Source organism: Calliphora vicina, chromosome 4 (assembly GCF_958450345.1).
Source record: "Calliphora vicina chromosome 4, idCalVici1.1, whole genome shotgun sequence".
NCBI classification, from domain to species: Eukaryota; Metazoa; Arthropoda; class Insecta; order Diptera; family Calliphoridae; genus Calliphora; species Calliphora vicina.
In genome coordinates, this window is record NC_088783.1 from 96,573,948 (window position 1) to 96,598,120 (window position 24,173).

Genomic DNA, 24,173 nt, shown 5'->3' on the forward strand with positions numbered 1-24,173 from the left:
TAAAAAGACCTGTTATGAGCAGACCTCCTCTACGTAATTCTAGTGGAGGCTGGGCGAGAAACGATACTGAAAAAGGAAACCTGTTTATTAGTCATCTAAAGAATGTATTTTCCCCAAACGAGTCAAACGACATAATAGAGTTACCACCTACTTTACCCCATATTACTGCAGCTGAACCACTTCGTTTTGAGACTTCAGAGATTGTCAAGGCTATTGTTGATTTAAACTCCAAAAAATCACCTGGTATTGATAAAATCAGTAACAAAATGCTCCTCGAGCTACCCCAAATTGCATTAAGAATAATCCTATTTATTTTTAATGCTATATTACGCCTTGAATATTATCCACCAGAATGGAAGGTTTCTTTAGTTACAATGATACCTAAGCCGAGAAAAGATCACAGTAAAGTAGAATCATATAGACCCATTAGCCATTGTCAAATATATCAAAGCTATTCGAAAAACTGTTAAAGCCGATAGTGAATCATTTTGATTGTATTCCAACTCATCAATTCGGATTTCGAGAAAAACATAACACCATAGAACAAACTCACAGGTTGGTAGAAATCATATCCAAGACATTTGAAGAAAAAAAATATTGTTCTGCACTCTTCATCGACGTTTCGCAAGCCTTCGACAAAGTATGGCATGAAGGATTATCGATAAAAATAAAACAATATTTACCAGTGAACACACACAAGCTTCTAGAAAGTTATTTAAGTCATCGAAAGTTCGTTCTTAAAGAGGGAGACTTCATAAGTTCACCACAGCCTATTGAAGCAGGCGTACCCCAAGGAAGTATACTGGGTCCCTTCCTATATTTGCTATATACTTGTGATATGCCTACAAACAGTCGAACCCACATATCGACTTTTGCTGATGACACAGCTATACTAGCCATTCATGAAAACCCCCAAGAAGCATCTGTACAATGGAGAATAAAAGTAAACGAGCAAAAATGTATACACTTGGCCGCATAAGTTTGCGTACAAACTACTTTATATATTTTAACAGGCTATTTTAGTCGTAAGTAACAACGGTAATCATTTGAAATTGGGTTTTATGTATAGATAAACATTTGAAAATTACGATAGGTATTTTCTTTTTGCATTTCCAAAGTTTGGTTATAATTGACAGCTTAAAAACAATGGTATGCTAATTTTTCGTGTATGCAAAAGTATGCGTACATAAAAATTAAAGGTAGTTTGTAACTGTTTTTGTTATTGTGTGATACTACAATACTGTAGTTTTTGTCTCAAACTCATCATAAAAGTGATTTTTGAAAAATTTTTGTTTAAAAATGGAATAATTTCAAGAAATGGCAACCAGAAAATTAATCAATGTAGCTGAACGTAAAATTATTATACATTTACGGAAACAAGGGAAAACTTTGCGCGAAATCGATCAAGTAGTTGAGTGATACAAAATTTTAAAAAGACTGGAATTTTTGTCCCAAAGCCTCGTTCTGGGCGTCCACCAAAATTAACTGAAATCGAAAAAAGGGTTATAATGCAATCTGTGAAGGAAAACCCAAGATTTACTGTATCGAAAATGTCTGAAAACTTAAATTCACAATTTAATAAATATGTGTCCAAAGACACTGTGCTCAGAATTTTGAAAAAGGCCAACTATAGAAGCCATGTAGCACGGAAAAAGCTGCCAGTTTTGATAGTTAATAGACAAAAACGAATTGCTTTCACTAAAGAACACATAAATATGCCTCCAGAGTTCTGGAAAAATGTTCTGTTCACGTATGAATGCAAGTACTGCATCTTTGGCATAAAAGACCGTCAGTTTGTTTGGAGAAAGCCTTGTACAGTGCATAGTCCCAAAAATTTAATACCAACAGTTAAGCACGGTGGTGGTGCAGTGATGGTACGGGGGTACATGACAAGTGAAAGCGTGGGAAATTTAGAATTTATTCCATCGACAATGGATCATAAGGTCTATTTAGATATTCTAATGAAAAAACTTACCGAAAGTGTTAGCAAATTGGACATTGAAGATGATTATATATTCCTGCAAGACAACGACCCATAGCATACTACACACAACACAAGGCTTTGGTAGTTGTTTAAAGGGGGGTCAGACGGCATGTATTGCTTGTGTTTTGTGCCATGTATTGGGACATTTTTCCACATGTAAACATATACATACCGTGTGATCCATATGAAACTTTGTGTATGTAAAATACATGTGTATTACTCGTGACAAATTTGAAATTAGAGCATGTTCTATTTTCGTGTATATTACAATGTTGTATTTTGAAATACAACACTGTGTGAGTGCAAAATAAAAAAAAAAAAAACAAAACAAAAAAGATTAAAGAAAAATCAAAACAAAATAAGTTTCATTGCATTAAATATATTTATTGTTATTTAAAAATGTTTTAAATAAATATATTGTTAAAAACAACAAACATATAAGCTAATAGAGGTTATGTCACATGCAATTACATATGTACGTTTGAACGTGGAAATTATGAATCGTATGTATAAAGTGCATTTTGACATACACATCGAATTCCATATGTATCGAATACATGTCCCAATACACAAGCAATACATGCCGTCTGGCCACCCTATTAATAAAACAAAAACAATTGAAAACTCCTCCGCAGTCACCAGACCTAAATCCCATAGAACATTTATGGGATTTGCTGGAGTGAAAAATAAGAAACCATGTAACAACATTAAAGGAAATGCTTCAAACAGTATTAACTGAGGAATGGAGAAATATTAGTTCCAAATATACCGAAAAACTGGTTTCATCAATGACAAAACGCCTTCATGATGTTCTTGGTCGTCGGAGTTATCCAACTAATTATTAAAATACAGTTTAATTTATAAAAATCAGTAATATTTTATTTTTTTTATGTACGCAAACTTTTGCTTACATGCGGAATTGAATTTTTTTATGAATTGAATTCTTGTACGTTTTGTTGATTCTTAAATATGCATTTTACAATGCAGTTGTGTTCTTAAATATTTAAGAGTTTTATATAACAAATTTCAAATGAGTAGGGTTTATTTTTATATACAAAATTAGAGTATACTTTTAATTTTCGTTCTTGTACGCAAACTTATGCTGCCAAGTGTACATCTTACATTCACATTGCGTAGAGAATCGTGCATTCCAATCCTAATAAATAATAATATAATACCTCAACAAACTGAAGTTAAATATCTAGGTCTGCATCTAGACCGACGTCTTACCTGGAAAAAGCATATAGATACGAAATTGATTCAAATGAAGTTAAAATTACTACAAATTTACAGGCTAATTGGTAAAAACTCGAGATTGAGTTTAGATTGCAAACTTTTGCTGTAATAAAACCCATATGGTGCTATGGAATTCAATTATGGGGCACGGCCTCAGCTTCTAATATTGAAAAAATTCAAAGATTTCAAAATAAAATATTACGAATGGTAACAGCAGCGCCTTGGTATGTGAGAAATATTAACATTCATAAGGACCTAGGTGTCTCCCTGGTGAAAAATTAAATAAAAAAACAAGCGGAGTCACATTTGAAAAAGTTAGAAGTTCACCCAAACCCACTTGCACGAACATTAATGAGAAGTAATGGCTACAACCGACTAAGAAGAAGGAATCCAACAGACCTGCGCTGATGATAGGATCTATAAATTAAACATAATTTTTCGTCCAACTGTGGTGGGACGTAAATAAAAATTAATATTTAGATTTAAGATTTGAACAAATTATTGATAGTTCACATTATTTTGTGAAGATACAATAAATAAAATATGAAAAAAAAAAATATTTACTTGTATGTGAGTTTTTATCTTCATAGGATACAGATACAGCATATGATAAAATTTAACCCTTAAATGAATGATTTTTACTTTTATTTTTCTATAAAGTATCAAATATTTAGTTGATTTTTATTTATTATATTTCCTTTAGCATCAGTTTGATTTAGAATTTCTTTAACTGAAACTTTTCGTACTCCATTTGATTTTTCTGAATTAGAATCTGAATTAGTATCATTCGTCTAAAATTAAGTGGAACTGGAATGTTGACAATTGGCAACAATATGCATTAAAGGGTTAAGGGACGCAGTATATGAAAGACAAACCCAAAAGCTTGGGTGTAGTTACGAGTTTGAATTTATTATTTATATAAAACTGATATATACACAAGCAAAAACGCAGACAGAGGTTGACATTGGCGAATCCGTGGTACAAGATATGATAGCAGACCTGGAAAATGTTATATTTCGATAACATTTCCAAGTATCAAATATTATTATATAAATATATGATCAATCGAAGATCAGATTTTATGATCGTCAGTTTTTATGGCTGTAGCTGGACATTATCAAACAAGATAGAATGGAGGAGTCAGGACAAAAAACTGAATTGATAGTCGAACAAACACAATTTGTTTCGCATGTAAAAAACAAAAGTGCTTTACTGGAACCGAAATTGTTTTGAATTTTATCACAAATAAGTTCGATTTTGATTTAGATTTTATCAACCATATACAGGATCTCACAATTTTAAATGAATATTTTGTATTTTTTTTAATGTTTTTTACTGAATTGTTTGTGTTTTCATTGTTTATCAATTATAAAATATAAAATAAAAAAATTTGAAAGAAAAAACTCCTTTATTTTTACCTTTCACGACGAATGAGACACATGTCCCATCATATTTTTAGTCCCCCAGGGTAAAGTATAGAACCGATTCAAAATGCGTTGGTCAATAAATTTACATGAGGCATTGGTACATCTAATACTAAAAGTTTATCCAACAGTATCAATTAGAATTCGAGATATAAGAAAACTAAAATTGTCCAAAAAAAAAAACGAATTTCTGACTTTAAGAAGCCCTTAAGCCAAAGTTAAACCACATAACCTTTGTATTAACACGAACACCAAAGAACACATTTGTTTTTTATCGAACAATAACGCTTAGATCAAAATCCAATGAAAATTGTGGCTGTAATGACGAAAAAAGCAAATGGGACATATGTGTCGTCGTCAAAGGGTTAAGTAAGAATAAACTTTCGTTTTAATATTTCTCAAAATATGTTAATTTTGTTCCTACATTTATTGTTCTAGTGGCCTGAGACAGGTTAATGGCCTGGCGATTTTTTAATAACTGTAACATTTTTTAACCAATATTTGCCTTTTATATCTTATTAGAACGACAATTACGTACACATTTCGATTCTTTTAAATTAAATTGCAAAAGTAATTATTTAATGGCAAACAATTAAAAAAAAAACTGAAAAAATGCATTTTTCCCCTTGTAAATGCACCTCAAAACTAAATCGAAAGTCGGCACGGGTTGCCCTTCTTAGAACAAGCAAAATTTTTGTTGATGGTATTTTAGGTCATTACGGAAGTTTTCAGCGTGTACCGTTTCAACATTTCAAAACATTTAATTATAAGGGACACTCTAATATACAGTTACGAACAAGAAAATAGCAGTACCACTAGGAAATTTTTTTGAAACGGCCTACGTTTTTAAAAATTTTAAACTTAAAATTTTGTTTATACCCATAATCGGTCAAGCCTGTAAATTTTTTGTGAGGTAATCTTTTTGTAAAAATAATGGTAACTTAGGAAATAAAGGCTCTTATATATGACAATATGTATTTTTTTATTAACATTGGAATAGCAGTGCCGCATTATTGAATTAATTTTTATTAATTTTTTTTAAAGAAGTCAAATCTTTTCTAAGATTAAAGTACAATTTAGTTAAATATGCTGAATTTATTGTATTTTTAATGTTAAATATAGTTCTTTCTTATAAAATTCCTGTTTTAGTGGGTCGCGCAATACATTGCACCATTGCTTAGGGAAAATTACTTTTAAAGTTAAACAAAAATAAGGAAAATCTTTTCCATATATTCAACTTTATGTCAAACGCTATTGAATATAAAGAAAACAAGCAAGAGAGCTATATTCGGCTGTGCCGAATTTTATATACCCTTCACCAAAATGAAAATTTTTAATACTTTTAGGTAAACAAAATTTAATATTTTTTTCCAGTTGTTTTTTAATTTTTTTTTTAAATTTTAAAATTTTTTTTTTAATTTTTTAATATTTAGTGAAAAAAAATTTTGGTGAAAAAAAAAATTCGGGTTAAAAATTTTTTTTTCCGATTTTGACCCATTGTAGGTCCAACTTACTATGGTCTTATATACGTCGTTGCACAGGTCTTTGAAATATCTATCATTAGATATCCATATTGTCTATATTAATGATTTAGTAATCCAGATATGGGTCAAAAATAGGTAAAAAATCGAGGTTGTCCTGGGTTTTTCCTTATATATCAGCCATTTGTGGACCGATTTTTTCGATTTTAAATAGTAACCGAGCCGGAAGAATTTCAGAGATATTGATGTATCATTCGTGTATGTAAGTTATTTGGGGGCTTCAGAAAGCTGATTTCAACACACAGACGGACATGGCTATATCGACTCCGCTATCTATAACGACTCAGAATATATATACTTTGTGGGGTCGCAAATGAAAAATGTAGAAATTACAAACGGAATGACAAACTTATATATACCCTTGGCACTCATGGTGAAGGGTATAAAAATAGAAAATAGGGACTGCAAACGGAAAACTGCAAATCATTTGTATACCCTTTGTCATTCCGTTTGTAATTTCTACATTTTTCATTTGCGACCCCACAAAGTATATATATTCTGGATCGTTATATATAGCGAAGTCGATATAGCCATGTCCGTCTGTATGTTGAAATCAACATTCCGTGGCCACCAAATAACTTACACCAAATACAGGATTCATACATCACTATATCGGGAATTCTTCCGGCTCGGTTGCTATTTAAAATCGACAAAATCATTCCACAAATGGCTGAGATATAAGGAAAAAAAACCGAGACAACCTAGATTTTTGCCCTATTTTTGATCTATATCTGGATTACTAAGTCATTAATATAGACAATATGGATATCTAATGATAGATATTTCAAAGTCCATTGCAGCGATGTATATAAATCTATATCAAGATGGAGCTACACTGGGTCAAAATCGGGAAAAATATTTTTTTGAATTTTTTTTTTCATTAAAAAAATTTTTTTTTGTCATAAATTCTTTTTACCCAAATTTTTTTTTTTAAAAATTAAAAAAAATTGGAAAAAACTTTTTTAAAAAATATTAAAAAACAATTTGGAAAAAAAATTTATAAACAATTAAAAAAAAAATTAATTTTGTTTAAATAAAAATATTTAAAAAAATATTTTTAAGTATAATTTGGTGAAGGGTATATAAGATTCGGCACAGCCGAATATAGCTCTCTTGTTGTATTAAAATTTTTAAAAGTAATCGCATAAAATCTTAAAATAAATTTTAAAAAATATTCGATTTTGTCGAATAATTCGAGACAAAAAAACCGGTTTGTCGAATAACTCGAAAACCGTCCTTTTGTAAAAACCGGTTGAAGAAAACCGGAAAATTGGAAAAAACCCGGTTTTTCGAATAATTCGAAAACCGGTTTGACAACTCTATTTGCAAGCAAATATCGCAATATCTTGTGAACTGGCGGATCTAAACTGGTTTTATTTGGAAGTTCAGGCTGTAGTCAATATATTCGACGTCCACTCTCTTCTGTATGTCAAACACAGTACACTGTGAAGAAATTTTAAATATTTCAAAATTTCGTGGTAATGATATTATTATCTTGTTCGCAAATGTACATATTATATAACAACGTGTAGGAAATTCTTTTCAAAAATATATACAATTTTTATGAATTAAGAAATTTATAGAAGAATTTTTGCAAAAATATGGGAAGAAATGTTAAAATGGTATTAGGGGATATTTGCTTTTTCTTTTGTGTATAAAATCAAAAGTTGTTGACAGATTTCAATCATTTTGGGCTTGTTTTGTTTGGAACTTGTGTGAAAAATTAATACGTAGCAGCTTTTTTCCAATTTTTGATGCCGTTTTCAAAAACAAAAATTTCGAAATTTTGCTAAAAAATTATTTTTTTTTTGACAAAAAAAATTTATATTTCTAAAACGATTGCGAAGATTAGAAATGGTTTCAGTGTTTCTTAAAGGTAATTTTATTGCGGAACTTCGGTTTTGAGTTTTCCATTTTCGAAATAACGGTTTGTTTCGAAAACATGAGCTAACCTAAAAAAATGGTTAGCACCAATGGATTCAGCGTACTGAAATTAGTTTAACCTGCTGGTTAAACAGACAAAAAAAGTGTAAAATTCGTGCACAGTGATATTAAGTAAGTACTTTTTTCGAAAAAAATACTTTTTAAATTTTTATGCATATAACTAATTTTGGCGAAATATTTGGCATACCACTACGAGATGGCCAATGTTTTATAAGTAATGAAAATCATTTTTTTATGTCATTTAGAATCAAAAACATTACGCAGTTATTATTAAAATAAAATATGATGTATTTCAAAATAATTGAAAATATTTCATGAAAAACTTTATTGCGTTTGGTGCGTGAACTTTTTTAACAACCGCGAAAAAATAATACCGTGGTTTTTTATATTTTTTAATGCTCTATTCGACTATGCTATGCCAATTTGCATATTTGCAAAAATTGTCAATAGTTATATCCCTAATGCACATAACTCGATATTGAAATAATTCTTTTTTCTTAATACTAGATTTGTTGGTAAATATATATATGAAAAAAATATATTTGAATAAGGTCTAACGGACTAGTCCGATAGATGTACATAGTAGCAATAACAATAGCAATAATGAAATTAAATGTAAGAGAACACTATGTTTCATACAAGACAGAATTTGCCAACCACTTTGATATTAATTTATCAAAGTAGACTGACATAAATCGATCAACCCTTTTTCTTTTCGGGACACGGACATAGTTCGAGTACCGATAATACATTTTACCAGCGACTTCGGTCGACTGTTCAAGATAGAGGCTTGGGCCGACTGTTCAATACAGAGACTTCGGTCGACTGTTCAATACAGGGGCTTCGTCCGACTGTTCAATACAGAGGCTTCTGCCAACTGTTCAATACAGAGAATTCGGTCGTCTGTTCAGTACAGAGGCTTCAGCTGTATGTTCAAGACAGAGGCTTCGGCCAACTGTTCAATACAGAGACATCGGTCGTCTGTTCCAATACAGAGACTTCGGTCGTCTGTTCAGTACAGGGGCTTCGGCCGACTGTTCAAAACAGAGGCTTTGGTCAACTGTTCAATTCAGGAGCTTTGGCTAACTGTCTCCCTAGTTAACTGCATTTACTTGTATTAAGTATCTAAAATATAATTTTAGTTATCACCCGATCCTGTACCAACGAACACATCACCAGAACCGTCTACATCCGAACGTAGAATCATCACCAGAAACCCGTAGTTACCGCTTGTGACAAACTGCACAGTTAGTGAGTCGTATCAGTCCGAAATACACATCACCAGAACCGTCTACATCCGAACGTAGAATCATCACCAGAAACCCGTAGTTACAATCTATGGAAGGTGCCACACCCCCTATTCCGACCAGTTCCATTTTTGGTTAGATAAGAAATTGGGTCGTATAAAGAAATATTACTAAGTTAATTTTATAGTATCGGTTATTGTATCGAATTTAAAATTTGGTATTGATGATACCAGCCAAAATTTGGTTTTTGTAACATACGATAATTTCGCGCAAAGGGGTCGACATGTCACGCCCATTTTTAGCCAAGATGCCCACAATGATACCCAAGTAAATTCTGCGAAGTTTTACGGCTTTTGCAGTTATAGTTCACCAGATATTCCATAATAACTATTTACTTTGTATGAGAAGTGCGACGCCTACTTGAAATTTCAGAATAGCCTATTTGTCCTTCCATATATAGGGGAACATACAGAATAAATTTCAAGAGCATCGGTCCAGTGGTTTATTCTGCTATAAGTCACAAACAAATAAACATACATATGCACATTAATTTTGTTCTTATTAATATTAACTATTCCTATTTTATTTACGTTTTTGTTTTGTTAAAGTTTTATGAGTAGATTTTACACGATTAAAATAAATGTGTTATAGTTGATTTTAATAAATAAAATAGGATAATAATTATAAACGAATTTGTTTGAATATTTCTCTGATCATTTAGTGGTGTCCCGTTTTGGAAATTTCAAAAGGTGGCAAGTCTAATATAAATGCCATTAAATATATTTGCTAAATTAAATGTGAATAAAATTAATTACCTTTATGATTTCCGAACTGTTCAAATCAACTGAATCTGAATTACAGTAATTGCACAAGTATTGTAGAGCCTCAACTTCCTTCTCTAACCATACATAAAGTTGGTACCGTAATTGACCTCCATCGACTTCGAAACCAGTGGCTAAAGTTGACAACTCCTCCATCAAAATTTTTAAGCACGCTACAAATTTAAGTTGCTGAGCCATTATATCAATTTTACTGCCATTATCTTCCCTCTCATTATTTGCGTGTTTGTTAGACATGTAGTCATTTATTGGTTTTACTTCTTCTTTGTTTATTTCCATGTTTATAATGTCATTATTTTCATTATCATCGTCTTCAATTTCATCGTCGTCTTCCCATTGAATTTTAAAGTCATCATCCTTTTTACTTAATGTTACAGGGGTTGACCAGTCAAACTCTAGTGATGAACTCTGATTATTAACATTACTTGTTGATTGATTGCCCCATTCTATGATTCCAGTATTAATAAGATCATTATTGACGCTGCTTACGGATTGAATATCTTCCAAGTCATTTGAATCTAAGATTTTAGTTGGAAGTTTATTTAATACTTCTAGCGCTAACGCTGGGCAACCTGCTTTGAAATGAGCATGTGCTGTTATAAAATATAATTGTCTCTCTATGGAGCTAATAGAATCTTCTATTTGAAGTTGTTTATCATTAGAATTCGATGTTGTCGCGTCGACAGAGTAACTAAATCCAGATAAAACAACATGGGATATTTTCTTTTCTTGAGCTGATAAAGCCAGATTTTGTCGCACAAGTAATGGATGAGTTCTTAGATATATGTAAAAATTAAATACATTGGGATTTGTGGAATGATTTTCAGATTTGAAAATGTCTTCTTCCTTAAACGCAACGTGACACTGCCCGACGCCATTGATCAACAGTGTGTTTAAACTTTCTTGGTACTTCTTTAAAATCCAGTAAGTCATTGAGCGTAAAAATGGATCGGGGTGTGCCTTATCCAAATTAAAAGTAATAGATTCGTCCTCACTGCCTAAAACATGTTCGCATAAAAGTTTTTTATATGTCGAGTTTACGTTAATTTCTAAATCTCCTTCGTAAAGACGGGCAATTATAAGAGCTAATTGAAAATCGTCCAATTTGTTAATGCATACTTCAATAGCATCATTAAGAGAATTGGCAAGCAGGAAAAATGCAACAGCATGTTCAAATCGTTGTTTGCCAAGCAAAACAAATGCATTTTTGAGGGCCGCCTTACGCCATCTGTCCTCTGAGAAATTGTTAGCGAAAAATTGTGTCATTTTTTCATCTCTCTTAGATCTAAAGAGACCCCATACGATTGATTTCTTTTTCATTGCCAAATAGTATATAGCGGCGTCAAGAGGATCCTGTTTAAGTTGATAAGCACATTTAGCCAGTTTTTCTACACATTGACGCAAAATGTTTATGTTGCGTAACCAATAGCCCATACCCAAGTCTTTCAATGTGGACCATTTAAGGTCGCCTTTCTTATATGATGGAATTAAATTTAAAAGTTCATCTTCGCTTTCCGAATGAAATGCCCACACTATATTTGATGTACCAATTCCATTCTTTTGAAATTGGGCTCTTTGATTTAAAGGCAAACAACGTAAGAGATAAGTGTAATGTTTCATAGCCATAAGGAATCTAAGGCCGCAATCATCTAATGAATCTGTTAGTGAATTTCCCGAGGTGTCCTTTGTGTTTGATAACTTTCCAGTATCGGATATAAATTTTTCAGAAAAGTCTGTGTTGCATGTTGATACAGTGTCAGCCAAAGCTAGAAGATGCATTTGGTCAAGAGACGAAAGACCGGGTAAATGTGTATGTGTTAAAAGTCTGGATAATATTTGTCCCTGGCGTGGACCAAAGTGTGAAATATTTTGCTTTTCTGGAAGCGATAATCGTCTATCTGTTCTCTTGTAATCATTTTCGTTATCTAATAGCTCATCCAAATTATCCTCCGTAGTTTCCATTTCAAACAACTGATCGTAGTCTTTAGCATCATCTGACAAAACGTTTCCTTGTCCAGACGATTCCTTATCTGCGTTTAATAATACCCATAGTGGTAACGGAGGAATTGAAGTTATTTCCGCGTAATCTAACATTAGTTCTTCAGGAATCTAGAATACAAATTATAAAACAATAAAATTTAATTAATTAATATTAATCGCAATTTATTGTGTTTCGAAATGAAAAAATCAGTGACACAATCGTAAGACCACAGAAAAATAATCCGAAATCTTAGGCTACAAATCCCCACTTACAGTTATGATCATTTAAAATTTAAAAATATGCTTTAAGTCTTTGCGGTTTAGTGGTCACTTTACTAACCACCTTTTCTATAGTCGTTAAAACATAGTTAAACAATTACATTTTTTGAAGTCTTTGTTTATGTTTTTTTGTAAAACATATGTACCGTAGATTCAATATATATTCTTAAAAATCCTTTTCTTTAGAACACATAATTTTAAACTAAACAAGTAAGAAAGTATGGTCGGTCAAGCCCGACCATATAATACCCTACACTAAGTAAAAGAGCAAAAAAAAATGTTTCTTTTAAAATTTCAATAATTTATATTTTTGAGTGATTTTCAGAAGTGGGGTTATATGGAGGCTATGACCAATTATGGACCGATCACCATGAAATTAGGTCGTGTGATTTATGTCTATATTAAAGTTAACTATGTTGAATTTTGTGTGTTTACCAACATTTTTAAGCGATTTATGCACGTTAAAGTGATTTTCGGAAGCGGGTCTATATGGGAGCTATGACTAATTATGGACCGATCGTAACAAAATTTGTTGACATGAATTTTGTGTATATAAAACTTATTTGGAACGGAATTTGTGGAGATACATATATAAATTAAACATTTATGACCGATAAAGTCCAATTTCGGGAGGACATTTGTATGGGGGCTAGGTGAAATAGTGTACCGATTTCAGCCAGTTTCAATAGGCTTGGTCCTTGAGCCGAAAAAATAATATGTACCAAATTTGATCGAAATATCTTCAAAATTGCGACCTGTACTCTGCGCACAAGGTTTACATGGACAGCCAGCCAGCCGACCAGACGGACGGACATCGCTTAATCGTCTCAGAAAGTGATTCTAAGTCGATCGGTAAACTTTTTAGACTAATATTTTTGGGCGTTACAAACATCTGCACAAAAACATAATACCCTCCCCACTATGGTGGTGTAGGGTATAAAAATTGTCCTTGAACAAAGGAATCTCAAAAAAGGCATTATGCCATAATGGTTAACAACACCTAATCGCAAGATAACAAACATTTTCTAATATTTCGAAGAATAATCAAATGGTCGAGTTTCACATACAATCTCTTACAATACAGCTTATCTTAATGGGTCCATTTTATGTAAAAAACCAAACTAAAACGTATTTCGAAATTCTGTAGAACATAAAATTTTGTATGTGCATGGAAAACTTGTAGCCAGCGTTACCATATGTCAAGTTTTCCCTTTTTTTGCAAGGTTTTTGAGATGCAAAAAGTTTTATTTTTTAAAAAAAAGTTTTTTTTGGAAAATTGTAAATTTATGATATCAATAAGTTGAACCGTTTATTTCAAAATAATGTTCCCAAATTCATTTACTAAATATGGTAATTGATTTATTTAGAAGCTGAAGTGTCTCCACCGCTAAATTCACATAAATTATCTCAGTCTAATTATATGTACGAATTGGGTTTTGTAATTTTAGTATGTATGTAGTTAAAAAAAAGTTTTTTTGTTGAAAAAAAAGTTTTTTTTTTAGAAAAATTATAGAATTCAGAAGAGTTAAGGTTCAAAAATTCATTTTTTGATTGAAATTTTCCGTTTCGTCATAATATTTTAATATTTTGGGGGTATATCCGAACAACAATTGTATAATATATTTTTCGTTTAGGCTTCGAGAAATTTGTTTCTATTTTTTACACTAGCTAGGTCGTTTTTCTAAGGTATTTACACTAGGAGTGTTCGCGTACATTACAATAAAAATAATCATGTAACTAGAGAGTAAAATAAATTTAATATCAAGAATAATACTCAAAATAGCACGGAACAAAAAACACCATTATTCAGCTAAAATATTATCCGTAGAGCTAAAAAATGTAATTAATGAAGACTTCCTATTCAAATTCTTAATAAATACGAAATTAACCGTAAGCTCTCTTTTGTTGTGTCTTATTTCTGACATTCTGGTTGAATTTTCCGTTTTGGTGTATTCTTATAGTAAAATTTCACGTATAATTTTTTTTGCAGAATATTTTAACCCTTTAAATCCCTGTTGTAATGTGGTTTTTGCACTTTTTTTTAAAATAAGGACAAAAAGACCCATGCCTTGAGGATTTAGAGGGTTAACATATTATACAAAAATATTCTCCGTAACATTTTACATAACTTTGCTGAACACATTTTATACCTAAAATGTAAGGATTATATGGTTTCCAGAGTTGGTAAACGTTAACCCCCCTCAAATGAAATTTTTTTAGTCTCCTCTATCAAAATTTATTGGTCCGAACTTGTAATTTTGGAAAAAAGTTGATTTTGTTGTATAGTGTAATTTAGGATCGTTTACCTAATCTTTTGATATCGTTTATTTATTCAATTTGTGCTTAATTCACTAAAATCTTAATCCGTAATTAAAAATGTCAGCCTTTCATTTCATAAATTCATTCCCAATATATAATTCTTTAGCTTCCTTAAAAAGATTAATTTTGAAGTCAATTAATAACAGAATTTATTCAAACTTTGAATGATTAAATTTTTGTTGATTGAAATCTACTACAAATTGAGTTAAAGTGTTTTTCATCATTCAGTTTTTAATCATTTAAAAAATGAATTGAAAAAAATTTTCTTAAGCCTTTTAGTAAAGGAACTAATTTAATACACTTAACTGAATCGTTATGAGTTAAAATTAATTTTGATGCCGAAAATGGAATAAGGCATTAATTCCTTCGATTCTTTTTTATATATGTAATAAAGTCTTCATTTAATGCTTTGTTATTTACAAAATATAAAACTCTATACAAATAAATTTTAAAAAATATAATGACTGAAAATATTCAAATTATTGGATTCAAAGGTGTTCATTCACAAAATCAAGACGATTATGAATTTTTGTAATACAACATCTGCAAAACACACTCATTATAAAGCTGTTATTGTTACTAAAGGTAGGGTCAGACTACGCAAATTATTTGACACAAGATGTTTCATGTGTTTGATCAAAACTACATCAAATAATTCATGGGTTGATTTTGTGTTCACACTGTACACATTTATTTGCCATATTTGTTTAATCAAACTACACCGAAATACTATCAAACACACAAAGGGGAGAATATATTTGACTTGTGGTCACATTTATGGTAATATTTGTTCTAAATAATTATTAAATAAAGCTGCAAAACAACTTTAATTTCTTTCATCATTTCTAGAAAGTAAAATATTACCAGATTTTGCTTTACATTTGAAAGAATTATGAAATTTCAGTATTCTTATTTAAGCGTCAAATATTTTATGTTTCTAGTTTGAACACAAAATATTTTTGCACTGCAAACAAGAAAACAGCTGAATTTGGTCAAACAAATTTATATGCCAATATGAAAACATTCTTGTAATGTGACCAATGTGTGACCACTAAACAGCAAATATTTTCCTGCATTTTGGGTATTTTTTTATTTGATCTTGCAATTCATTTGCAATTAAAAATCGCTAAATAATGAAAACAAATCGCGAAAAGAACACAAGCTTGAACAATTTAATAATATAATTATTAAATGTTTATTTATTAAATTATATTACTATCGCAATTCATAATTGAAATTGAATGGAAACGTAATCATGTTTTATACTTGAAAAATATTTGAAATATTAAATATTTTTCAAACAAAAAACATATGGCTTGAATTTATGTTTCCTTTTTATTGGAGAATGCTATTGAAATAAAGTGTAATACAACTGTAATTAAATTGCTTGACTATAACTCAAGGCTTGAATTACACTTGCTATCAACTTGAATTCCAGTAAAAATGCTTATTGGTTTTTTAATACATATTATTAATCGAACACGACTTTTTCCAAACTTTTTTCATTCAGAATAAGAACAGGTTCACAAATATTGTTAAATTTTATGGAAATGTTTACCTTTTTTACATAAATTTTTAATTAATTCCAATTCAATCGCATTATCTAAAAATTTATAATAAAAATTTTTGTATGATACTAAAATCAGAAAAGTGAAAAATGCTATTAGACATATTCTTCTTCTGCAGTAAAAAAAAAATTAAACAGATCATACTGTTTAAGAATTATTTTTTAATTACAATCAATTCATACTATTTATGTACACAGAAAAAAAAAAATTCATAATTGGAATGAATTTTGTAATACATATTATTAATCGAACTTGACTTTTTTTTCCCAAACTTATTTCATTCAAAATAAGAAAATGTTCATAAATATTATAAAATTTTACATGACGGAAATTTTTGCTTTTTTTACTTAATTTTTTTAATAAATTGCATTATAATTGTATTATATAATGAATTAGTGCAAGAATATTTGCATAATATTTTAAGATAAAAAGGAGAATATCTGAAACTTAAAAATTATTATTAAACATAATAAAACATTCATAAATATAAAAGCATTTCATCCTCTTAAATCAATTTAATCATTTTCGCGCTTTTTATATCATTTTGTAGCTGAAAATCATAAAAAAACTAAAAATTTTCCATGAAAAATTTCAAACATTTTTGAACAACATAAAAATAAAAATGAAATTGAAATTATATTTTTCAAGCCTTCTAGATTTTATTTCAAAACATAAAATATTAAAAAAATCATACTATTTAAGAAATTATTTATAAATGAATGAATTCGAATCATAATATTTATGTTGAAACTTTTTTCTGTGTATGTATAAAAAATTTTCTTTGATTATAAATTCAATCTGTATGAAATTTCAGTTAATATTCCATATGTACATTTTTTTTTTTTTTTTTTTAACGTTTTATTGATTTATTGAATCTGTCTATTTTGACCTTACAATAAGTATTTAAATCTTATAACTAAAATTAAAACTATTTGCTCTTCAGCAAGAGAGCCATTATGGTAAACTGTCACTCATCTTAGCGGGGTGGTAGATCTGCTCTACGGAGCCTGGATCGGGTTTGGGTCTGCACAAGTTGTCTTGCAAGCGTATTGGGATGGATACGCAGCTTCACAATATATTTCTCACGGACTTTCTCGAACTCTTCCTTTACCAATGTCACTTCTAAGTCTCTGTGGATGTTTTCATTTCTTATGTACCATGGTGCTCCCGTCATGGTCCGAAGAATTTTAGATTGGGCCCTCTGTATAAGATCAATACTGGTGTTGCTAGCCATTCCCCATAATTGAATTCCATATGTCCAAATTGGTTTTAAAACGGTCTTATACAGGATGACTTTATATTCAAGGCTTAATTTTGATTGGTCACTGATTAACCAATGAAAGCTAGAGGCTTTTAACTTCATGTGAAGTCTCTTGGTTTCTATGTGTCGGCGCCAAGTAAGCCGTCTATCTAGATGAATACCAAGGTAGGTGACATAATCAGACTGCGGTATATTAACGTTGTTGAGTGTGACAGGTGGGCAATTTCCTCTCCTTAGAGCGAACGTAACATGTTTACTTTTCAGCTCATTTACCTTTATTCGCCAGTTTTTCAACCATGACTCCACACGTACGAGGTAATTCTGTAGTTGACTAGATGCCATGAGTGGGTTTTCGTCTGAGCTAATAATGGCGGTATCATCAGCAAATGTTGAAATTGTTAGTTTATCGCACGTAGGGAGGTCGGAGGTGTAAATCAAATATAGTGTAGGTCCTAGTACACTTCCCTGTGGAACGCCAGCTCCAATCTTGCATTCTCTCGTCACATAATCATTGTACTTAACTCTGAAAAGTCTATTCGATAAATAAGACTCCAGCAATTTATGAGTACATAGTGGTAGTAAACATTTGATTTTATGTATTAGACCCTTATGCCATACCTTGTCAAAAGCCTGAGCAACGTCTAAAAAGATGGCAGAACAATATTTCTTTAATTCAAAAGATTTTCGAATCTCTCCAGTTAAACGATTGACCTGTTCAATGGTGCCATGATGTTCACGGAAACCAAATTGGTGTACTGGGATAATGTTTCCATCATTCAAAAAAGGTATTATCTTTTCCTGGAATATTTTTTCGAATAACTTCGACAAACAAGGGAGTAGGCTAATAGGTCTATAAGAAGATGGCAGGGTTAAATCTTTACCCGGTTTAGGTATCATTATTATTTGAGAAATTTTCCAATTTTTTGGATAAATTCCTAGTTTCAAGATCGCATTAAACAATATAGATAGCACAATTATTGCCACATTTGGTAGGTTCTTAATCATTGATGGCGTTATTAAATCATATCCCGGTGATTTTTTCAAGTCTAATTTATTTTTAATTACTCTATTAACATCCTCAGGACTAATATCGAATTGGGCTGCATTAGCCATTGTTGAAGCTGGCAGTTCTTCTAGTTCAAACTCATTTGCCGTGGAGTTGGGTTGAAATACTTCACTTAAATGTACAGCAAATACTGAGGCTTTTTCTATAGCACTTCGTGCCCAGGTTCCGTCAGCTTTTCTTAAAGCGCTTTGTGCCTCTACCGGTGGCTTAATGTTCCTCGTTGCCTTCCAAAGAGAGAAATTTGTGTATCTTGTACTCGTCAAACTTTTAATATATCTTCCGTTCATGCGATCCTCCTCTAAATGAAGGGCTCTTTTCAGTTTTCGTACCGCTGCGGACAGCCTCTGCTTTGCAGCAGGTGATCTATTATGTTGCCATTCTCTTCTGAGTCTTCTCTTTTCGAGAAGAAGTCTTTCAATATCCGAACTTGAAATAGGCGTATTAGTTTTTGGAGGGATCTGGCACCTAGAGTGTTCCAGAGCCGAAACAATCAATGACGTGAAGTCATTAACGGTCCTATCTATGTCTTCCTCACACTGTAAATTAGGATTTGTGTGGATATGACTGCTGATATATTTCCTATATTTTAGCCAATTTGTCTTAAAATACAAAGAGTCCTTAGGAAATCTTGGGGTGTTGGGTCTCTCACAATAATTAATAATTACAGGAGAGTGGTCAGAAGATAGATCATAGGATATTTCTGTGGATATTGCATTCCGAATAATATTTCTGCATATGGCGAAGTCTATTAGATCAGGAATTTTTCTAGGATCAGTTGGCCAATAAGTTGGGTGTCCAGGAGACACAAAATCTAAGCAATTTTTGCGATCAACTAGAGCTTTATACAGCTGTCTACCTCTGGGATTTACCAATCGCGAACCCCAATATGTATGTTTGGCATTGTAGTCTCCACATGCCAGAAACCGATCTCCTAGTGTTATAAAGAATTCTTCAAATTTTTCCTTGGTCATCGAAAAACGTGGTGGGCAATATATAGAGCTCAGAGTTAGGTCTCCAGCTGGGTATTCAAGGCGAATAGATGTTGCTTGCATATAATCCTTTGAAAACGCATCTAGGGCATAGTGTCTCAATCGGTTTCTAATTATGATACCGGTACCGCCATGTGCCTTACCATCCGGATGGTTTGTGTAATAAAATGAGTATCCTGATATATTAAAGTTATATCTATTTGTAAGATGTGTCTCCGAAATTAACATCACATCGATGCTTTTATTTAACATAAAATGGGAAATTTCCGATTTGTGCTGGTTTAAACCATTTGCATTCCAGAAACATATCTTCAAAAAATTCATTTTCTTGTTAATAGAATTTGAATCATTTGGTTCTGTGCTCTCAGAAGCTCTTGTATTGTGTTTTATGTACATATGAGCAATTTTAAATTTTGAAAATAGACAAACTCCATGTATAAATAAAAAATAATCAAACATCAGACTATGTTACGGCCATTTTCACAATGTACGATTAAAAGTTAACGTGAACTTTAACCGCAAGTTAGGCTAATATGAATTTCACAATGTACAATTAATTCTTAACTGACACTATTTAACAACAAAGTTGCTGTTAAATATAACCGAATAAATTTCGCCGGTTAGCATCTTAATTGTAAGAAATATAATAAAAGAACATGGAAAAACATTTATATTTTTGTAATATTTATAATTTTTAAAAGTGTAAAGCGAAGAAAAGTAAATTTTGCACGGGGTGATCCATATACCACCCGGATATTGCACTTACAAACCAAACAACAAATGTGCACTTTTCCTTGTTGGTTTTCAGTAATTGTTGTTCAGTTTGTTCTGTAAATTTTACAGTTAGGAACCTTAATATTTTTGAGTTTTATACGTTTTTTTTATTATACCACTAAGAAAACACAAATTATTGTTTTTTATGCCGTCTTTTAGACAATTTTTTATATTTCAATCTTTCATTACACTATTTTTGTATGCATTATTGCCATACTTTCTACTGAATGCTTTGGTTAAGTAATCAAATGATGGTGAAACGTAAATCGGTAACCGTTGGTTAAATGGTCCCCGTTAAACAAACCGACAGTTAGTTAATTTTCCGGTTAAAATGAAATAATCGTACATTGTGAAAATGGCCGTTAAACGTATAAAAATATAAATCGCATAAAATTGCAAAAATCGCAAAATAGACTTCATGTCTTCAATTAGTTTTTCTCCCAGTATGTCATCCTAGGCTGAATGACTTTTATGTGAAGAAGAAGACTTCATTTATTGATGCAATTATTTAGTGAAAATAATTTAAATAACAAATATTCAAGAAATATTGAATATGTATTTATGTTTAAAAAAAAATAGTGAATTTGTGTCTTTAATTTAGTACGAAAAATATTTAAATAATCTCCTCTTATTTTTCCGCCATGCTAAGCAAATAATTTTCTGTTTTTTTCTATTTGATCAAACAATTATTTTATGAAAGTGTTTGATATAGTGTGACCACACGGCTAATATATTTACTGATTCTTTTTCGCAGCAGTTTGGTCAAACAAAAAGTGAACAATTAAATTCAATATATGATAACAAAATTAAATAAATCTCTAATAAAATGATTACTTTACAATTCGAAATAAGTGCTTTAACCTTAAAAATATTTGCAAGATCAAATTATATATTTTTTAGGTATTTATGTAGCTAGTGGTCACACTTTGTTCACATTAAGAAAATATTTTGTTTGCCGACAAATAATTTTGTTTGACTAAAATCATGTTTTGTTGTTTGCTCTAAATTTTATTTGTGGTCAGATTCAGGCAATGAAATATTTGACGATAAACGTCAAATATTAGCTGTGTGTGACCGTACCTTAAGAACTATTTCTGTGTTTCCTTTCAAGGTCAAAATCAATTCTATACTTGAAAATACCAAATGGTGTGCCGCTATCAGTAGGGACCTTTGTTCTACTAGAGTTTTGGGGAATAATTCGCACCGATGGACATCTTGGCATTGAAGATTATTCAAATTTATTTCTAGATCGTGTAGTTTTCAGGGGAAATGCCCACCCCTGATCGAAAAATAAAATGTTGATAATCATCGTGTTTTATTTTTTATAATTATAAAAAACAGTCAATGTTTTTATATTAGAATGGTTTCATAGCATATCTCAGCTGTTTTAATTGAGAAATTTGGACTGGAAACTGGATAATTTTATATTTTCTTTTTAAGCTAGTTCTAAAGACATTTTTATATTACACTTAAGTACAGTCTTTCAACCAAACTCGCCAACTACTGTTTTTGAACTTGTAGAGCCACCTGTGTCAACATTATCTAATGATGACATATTAGATATAAGCCCAGAAGACATTAACGAAGTAATCAAGGATAATATAATATTAAAAAAATCACCTGGAAATGATTCTGTTACACCTACTATGATTAAAAACCTACCGAGTGTGGCAATAATTGTGCTATCTACAATATTTAATGCGATCTTTAAACATGGAGTTTTTCCGACAAATTGGAAAACTTCTCAGATAATAATGATACCAAAGCCAGGCAAGGACTTGACCGTACCATCCTCCTATAGACCAATAAACTTGCTTCCTTGCTTATCGAAACTGTTCGAAAAAGTGTTCCAAAAGAAAATCATACCATTTTTAAATGAGAAAAATATAATCCCAGTTCATCAATTTGGTTTCCGGGAACGCCAGGGAACAATCGAACAAGTTAATCGTATAACCGGGGAGATAAGAAAATTCTTTGAATTAAAGAAATATTGTTCAGCTATATTTTTGGATGTCGCTCAAGCCTTCGACAAAGTATGGCACAAAGGCCTGGTATATAAAATAAAATGTTTGCTGTCACCATCTACTCATAAACTATTGGAATCTTATCTATCGGACCGTATATTTACAGTTGTATAATGATTACGTGACAAGAGAATATAGGATTGGAGCAGGAGTTCCACAAGGAAGTGTTCTTGGACCTACCCTATATTTGATTTACACCTCTGATTTGCCTACGAGCGATGAATTGACTATTTCTACATTTGCTGATGACACCGCAATTATTAGCTCGCATGAAAACCCATATATAGCATCTAGTATACTAGATGGCTACTTAAGATGTGTGGAAACATGGTTAAACAAATGAAGAATACGTGTTAATGAGTTAAAAAGCAAACACATAAGTGACCAATCAAAGTTAAGTCACCCTGTATAAAATCATTTTAAAACCAATTTGGACATATGGAATCCAATTGTGGGGAACGGCCAGTAATTCCAGTATTGAGCTTATACAGAGGGCCCAGTCGAAAATTCTTAGGACCATGACGGGTGCACCATGGTACATAAGAAATGAAAACATCCACAGGGACTTGGAAGTGCCACTAGTGAAGGATGAGTTTAAGAAAGTCCGCGATAAATATATACTGAAACTGCAATCACACCCAAATCCGCTTGCTCGGCTTCTCGCACAGAGCCAAACCAGATCAAGGCTTTGTAGAGGAGATCTACCACCCTGCTAAGATGAGGTCCATCCATCAAACAATGCTCTCTTTAGAGAGCAATTAGTTTTAATTTTAGTTATAAGATTCAATCACTTATTGTTAGGCCTAATGATATAGGCAGATTCAATAAATAAATAAAAAGTTAAAAAAAAATACTAGCTGAACTCGGTCCGCGTTGCTGGCCTTTAGAAAACATCTGTTTTATATTACATCTCGATCTCGACTTTAATATACAGTGTCGGAAAAAGTCGGTAATCCAACATTCAATGTTAATACATGTGGTGGCATTTCGGCTGGTTCCAATGCATTCAAAAATTCAGTAGGATATTTGACGACTTGTTCTTCGTTCATTACTGTGTCAATCGATTTGTAATTTATTGTTTCGCCAGGCACTTTCTATTGTATTTGGTCATCGAGCTTGTTAACATTATCATTCTTTGATTTAAAGTAGATTTCATATAGAAATTTCTAATTCATGCACCTAATATTCAAAATTGTAAGTAAACAGAATTGTGTATCACAGATCGAAAATCAAAAGTCTGTCTTTACACTGTTACCCAAAAGGCTTTTCTGAAGATTCCGAGAAAATTTCATCAAAATCGGTCCAGCCATATATACACACATCCATTTTTATGAAATATATGCATTAGCGGTAAATGCAAAAATTGGATTTTTACATGCCCCTCAGACCGAATATCAAAAATCTGACTATACAGTGTTACCCGCTAGGCTATTCTGAAAATTTCATCAAAATCGGTCCAGTGGATTTTTTATATATATAAATGGCATTAGCGGTATAATGTAAACATTTTATTTTGCCACACCCCTCCGTCCACAGACCGAAAATCAAAAATCTGACTTTAGAGTATTACCCGCTGGACTATTCTAAAGATTCCCTGAAAATTTCATTAAAATCGGTCCAGACGTTTTTGAGTTCATTCGAAACATACATCCATTTTTATATATATAGATGAAAAATGTTTGTATGAGAAAATTCGAA

The 24,173-nt window shown here is 31.4% G+C and overlaps 1 protein-coding gene across 1 annotated transcript in view; it reads right to left on the reverse strand.

Moving 5' to 3' along the window:
- The window catches only part of Rbcn-3A (Rabconnectin-3A), a 452,485-nt gene that overhangs the window by 257,323 nt on the left and 170,989 nt on the right, over positions 1-24,173 (reverse strand). The window contains exon 7 of the mRNA XM_065506903.1: positions 10,192-12,324. Within this exon, the coding sequence (XP_065362975.1) occupies positions 10,192-12,324 (2,133 nt within the window). The remainder of the gene's footprint in view (positions 1-10,191; positions 12,325-24,173) is intronic.